Raw genomic sequence first — 5500 nt, 5'->3', positions numbered from 1 at the left:
GATTTACGACAAATCAACGAGCAAACGGTAAACACGTTGAAGACAACAAAGTAGATCGTTGATGCTAGTCATTCCAGTTAGATACTTAATATATACGAGAATCTAGTTGTGAGTGGTTATGGCTATGAGGGAGAAAGTAAGATGCTGGAAAGGCTCAGTAAAGCTACCCAAGAAATGATTATTCCTCCTTGCTCATCAGTATGAGCCACAGTAGTCACTGAGTACCGAAACAGGTTTTTGGCCGAGGCTTTCCCCGATGCAACACAAATTGCTACACTCACTTTTGAATCTCCAAGCTAATCAGAAGACCTCCTGCTTTCCTGCGAAACATCACCACTCAAAGCTCTGGAGCCCAACTCTGGTGCTGACGAGACTTGAGATTCTCGTAGGATGTCCAACACATGGTGGACAAGAGTATTAATTTGGACGTGGCCGGTTTGTGCAAGGACACTTTGGAAGAGAAGGGAAGGCAGTTTTAGTGAGTTTCGTAACTATACCGGCGAAACCGGCTGATCAACAAGCACAACAAGGAGCTGGCAACTTTCGAACAGGGGCTGGTGAAGGAGCTGGTAGGGAGCGAATACAAGACGGGTGATTGGTACGAAATCACTGAAGTACCGAGCCAGGAGCATTTGACCTGCACCACTCGCAAATCGACGGCTACCTGTCACATCATGGATACTGGGATGCTGTCGCTGCCGACGGGCCGAATGATCCGAATGATCCGCAGAGCACTGCGAACGAAACCAACTCACACGTTATGCGTTGCACTTTGGCATGTTGCCGAGGGACTCTAAGAAGGTACGTGAGATGTGGGTCTTATTTGAGCAAGATAAGACAAAACGTGCTTGTGCAAGTGAGATTTGGCTGCGTCGTGACCTCTACGCAGAAACGTTCACACCCGGTGATAATATGGAGGAATCCTTAGATAAGATCGTGGACAAGAGACGTCAGATTGAGAATATGAACGCAGCCATCATAGAAGAAGATATGGTCAATGTCGTATTACAAGGAGTTATTGATTCACACCGCAATGTCATACGACTGTTTAGCCATAACAACAATGGTGGAGAAGCCTCGGACCTGTCGACTGTAACAAACGTTCTGCTTGGCGAGGCCAAGACGAACAAAACGTGTGCCGCGGGATCCTGTACAGAAGTAGGGGGCGGATTTTTTATGATCTTTTTTTGGCTAATTTCAATGTCATGTCATTTCGGCTTCTGTTTATGACATGCTGGTTTTTCTTATAAGTCAGAGGATTAATTGTATGCTGAGGGGCTTAATTGTATGGAGCTAGGAGCGCGAGTGTTTCTATGCAAGGTTTTTCTGTATTTTGTGTGTGAATATTAAGTTTTTCTGTTTGATGTTTCTAGTCTAAAAATGCAATATACATCCACCTACTGGCATGCAACGGAGTACGCTTCTAGTTGGGTACAATGTTGTGTCCCATCTGGTATGAGTAGTTAATCGCTCTTGTCAGTTCTTCAACCCCAAGGTGCTGGCTTCCTCTCCTTCCTTGAATTCGATGTTCCAGTATCGTTTACCGCCTTTCATGAAAGGTGGCTTAGCTTTCCCAACGTGGTTGAGCTATGTTCCTTCGCCTTCGTCGATAGATATATGATCGGCCATCATAATGCTCCCGTAGATGCCACTAGCGGGCTTATTCACCGACTTCTTGATCAGCGAGAACACAGCACACTGCGACTTTCGAGGCCTGTCACGATCCAGGCATCTTGTCTTTTTCCAAGGTCGTCCAGGTGGCTTTAGATCCGGTAGGTTTCGTAGCATAATATGTAGGTATAGGAGGTCTACGAGATGTAGACATGTCAAAACGTGAGCGCAGGGTCCGCAAGTTTGGTAAAACCGCTTACATTCCCACTTGAACTTACGGCGAATCATTTTGATCTCGTCGTTGCCCCAGAAAGGGTTGTCCCAATCGTGCTCGAGCGGAATTCGCTCTACAATTTAACGCCGTGAATCGCCAATTAGCGCAGCTATATGTTCTTCGCCTTCTCGTTTTGTTAGAGCTTACCTCTGAGCAAGGCTTTGCGCGTTTTGGTTCGATTGCCGTTAAGCCTAAAGCCGTGGTCGTTGTCATCGCGTACGATGTAGTGCTTGGCGTTGAAAAAATATTATTGGATGCTGTTGACCGACCGTCTGAGCTATCGTCTGTGAGTAGCGTAGTGATTGTCTTTGTCGCATAGAGCCACAGCCATGTGCAAATCTTGTGCGCTCACTAGGCCAGACGCATAATGCCTGATAGGCTCAGAGTCTGATGTCCATATCACTTTCGACTAAGCTTTTAGGCAAAGTTCCAGCCAGAACGTGCCCTGTCGCTGCTCGAAGATGACTTACTACCGTGGCCTTGATTGTTCAATTATGGGATTTAATCGAATTTTGGTTTGGCAGCATTCCAGCAGTGTCACTTGCAGTATTGAACTACAAATCCGAGGGGTCTGTCAGGTTTTCATCTCTAAGCAGCTGTACGTACTGAGCTTTACCCAGCGTCTCCCAGCTCTTGACCACTAGCTCGGATAAACCATCGAACTGGCCAAGCCAGCGCGCTTTGCAAAATTATTTCTAGTTGCAGCTGAATGATTTCTTGGTAACGATTATTTGAAGACAAAAAAAGATTTTGCCTCTTGCATTGCGGTACCAATGTGGTCAGCATTTCAGACGTTTAATGTCAGACCAGACTTGGCGAAAAGCACTTGCGATAGCGGCAGAGTGATCCATTGATCCGTAGTTAAGCTCCAAAGTTTCACTAGAAACCAAATCACATTTGTCCCTGCAGACAGTAAAAAGGCGAGTCTACGCAAAGGCTGTTTCCGTCCGAGTGAACATGAAAGCCATTGGGTAGAACTTCTGCTGATACGTGTTCAGTGCCGCGTAGCGTACCGCAACGGTACCGAACAAAACAAGTGTCCATCCGCCAACATGGATCTTAAAAGTATTATCCGTCACACCAAGCTCTTCCGGGAATCTGTCGATCAAACGTTGGCCTAGTCCTTGCCTAGGAGCAGTCCTAAACAATCGCCTCGACGTGAAAATAATCCCGACAGAAACCTCTCCATTCTTAAGAGGATCTGTATGGCAATACCGTACAAGTAGCTCGTGCTGAAAGTTGAATAACATTCTGACATAACCACAATGCATCCGAGCCCAAATCATACTCGAGGTGCTACCGAAATTGCTCAAGCGTTGTGCACATTCTCAGAGAGGCCCACTCCATCTTGCCGGCGTATTTTGTGATTGAAAACCCTTCATGTCCTTTTAGTCTCTGTGACCGATTCTTCCGTTGCTTGATACTAGGGAACATCGCAAGCCAATCTGGCGATTTTCCTATATCGAACTTGAAGTGTTGTTAGACATTGCTTTGGACCTTGGTCGGAGTCGATGTTCCTTCCGTCTCTTAATCGAATTAGGACTCAGATTCCGAGGCAAAAAGATGACGAACGCTGCCCATCTGATAGCCGGGACGTCGCGACGACGAGCAGGCGCTCTGCGGCTTTTAGCTCGGCCTTAATCCGGTCAATGACGAGTGCGGCATGGCCTAACGATACCCGGAGACTCTTGAACGGGCGCATCGAAGACAAATTAAAGAGTGGGTTATGCAGGAAGGCTTAGAAAACCCCGTACAATAGGCTTGCTTTTTCTAGATTTAATTTTTTAATTTGTATCGCCTGGAATAGGGCTACTCTAATACTAAAAAAACGTCAGATCATAGTATACAGTGCACTACAAAGAGCGCCATCTTCTCTATTACAGAAATATCGTCTGGTTAATGTCGTCAATAAAATGCACAGAGCAATACCTGCTCTTTCTCTGAAAATAACGTTAGCTTATTAAAGTCAACAATACGAAACCACATATTACGACCCAATTACTGCAAATATTACTGCAAATATTATCAGCTCCTAGTTGACAATACAACCCAAAAGAGCGCAAGTGATTCATTTAATAAAAAGCATCTGTCGATAATACAAAGAAGCCCTTGAATATAATTGATCCTTCTGAAAATAAAATAGCCTTTTTGCTCATAGAAAAAAAAGTTTTTTTTCAAAGAAGAAAATAAAGTTACGAAAGTGAAGACACAGCGCTTTGTACCACAAAACCCAGAGAAGAAGCTCAGAACGAAAGGGGGAAATGGTAAGAATGCAACATGAATAAAGGAGAGCCGGAAGTGCCTCTTCTGTAATAAGAAATGTCATCTACGGTTGAGTTGCTACGACAATTTAGTTATTACAAACTGGCCCATCTCAATAAAGCAGCAATGAAGAAACTGGTGAAGAGCGGTCTAGCAGAAGGAGTGGATCATTTTCGCTGAATGACTTCAAGAGGACCCCATTGATGTGCATGACTTGCGATGGGGCGAAAGCAAAGCGAATGATGTTCAAGCGCCAATATGGCAAACGTGCGATGGAATGTGGCGCACGCTTGATGTCTGACGTGTGTTATGTGAGAATTACAATGCCATGAGGTGCGAAATACTTTCAGCTAATCCAAGACGAGAAGACAAGATACAAGTGGGTATTCTTACTCAAGAAAAAGAGTAATGCTTCCGGTAATGTGATTGCGCTGATACGACAACTTGAGAAAGACTTCAAGGTGAAGCCATTCTCGTGTGACCGAGGGGGCGAGCTCATAAACAGCAAGCTGAGTTCTTTCTCGTTGATAATGGGATACAGCTGCTGGCAAGTAATGCCTATGCTCCTGAAGAGAGCTATCTCGTATAAAACGCAACGGCAAATTGATGAGTAAAGCTCGTGCGATCCGTGAAGCAGTCAATTGGACGACATATCTGTGAGGTGAGATCCTACATTATGTTGTGTACGTTGATAACATGGGCGTCACGAAGGCGCTTGGGAATTCAAGTCGTTTGAGAAGCTGAAAATCCGAAAGCTGAACCTAAAGGACGTGAAAGTGTGTGGATGTATGGCTTATCACCACTTGCCTAAAGAAAAACAGGAAATAAGCTGGAAATGCGAGCCAAACCAGCAGTAATTATTGGTATGGCTGAGCTACAGTTGGGTTATCGCTTGTTGTAATCACGATCGAGATGCAACATCGTGAAAAAAAGAAAATCCAAGTCAGAACAAAACAATCCAAATGTAGCCATCGCAATAATTAATTCAAGTTAACTAGCAGAGAAAGGCGACATCTGCTAGAATTATGCTGTATCTTCACCGTGATTTACGATAGCTGCGGGCTGTATAATCTGCTTGACCTGCAACAACTTCGCGAGCTGCTCTATAGCTTTACTCGCGAAGCTGGGTGAACGATCGAATGAAGTTTATGGAGAGGTCCAATATTGCAAGACCACTACGCGGTGGCAGCTACGGTTGAACGGCACATTTCCGAGTATGTGGCAGTCTTTACAATGAAGCACGACCGGTGGACGACTTGAAGTCACCGGACCACTGCTAGGCGTGATGGAGGACAGCGCTACGTGATCACTGCTGCTGGATATGCCCACGTCATATTCTCGTATACTTCGCAG

General features: G+C 45.2%; 1 protein-coding gene across 1 annotated transcript; it reads right to left on the bottom strand.

Annotated features, from left to right (window-relative positions):
• Window positions 1-1476: 1476 nt before the first annotated feature.
• Window positions 1477-3319, bottom strand: PITG_09319 (uncharacterized protein; the record flags this gene model as incomplete). The annotated part of the gene is made up of 6 exons (XM_002903556.1): window positions 1477-1568; window positions 1890-1958; window positions 2033-2076; window positions 2492-2547; window positions 2899-3025; window positions 3228-3319. The coding sequence occupies 6 exons, from the start codon at window positions 3317-3319 to the stop codon at window positions 1477-1479; spliced, it is 480 nt and encodes a 159-aa protein (XP_002903602.1).
• Window positions 3320-5500: the final 2181 nt, after the last annotated feature.

This window comes from Phytophthora infestans, genomic scaffold (assembly GCF_000142945.1).
Source record: "Phytophthora infestans T30-4 supercont1.14 genomic scaffold, whole genome shotgun sequence".
In the NCBI taxonomy this organism is placed as follows: domain Eukaryota; phylum Oomycota; class Peronosporomycetes; order Peronosporales; family Peronosporaceae; genus Phytophthora; species Phytophthora infestans.
This window is presented reverse-complemented; position numbering and strand designations above follow the sequence as displayed.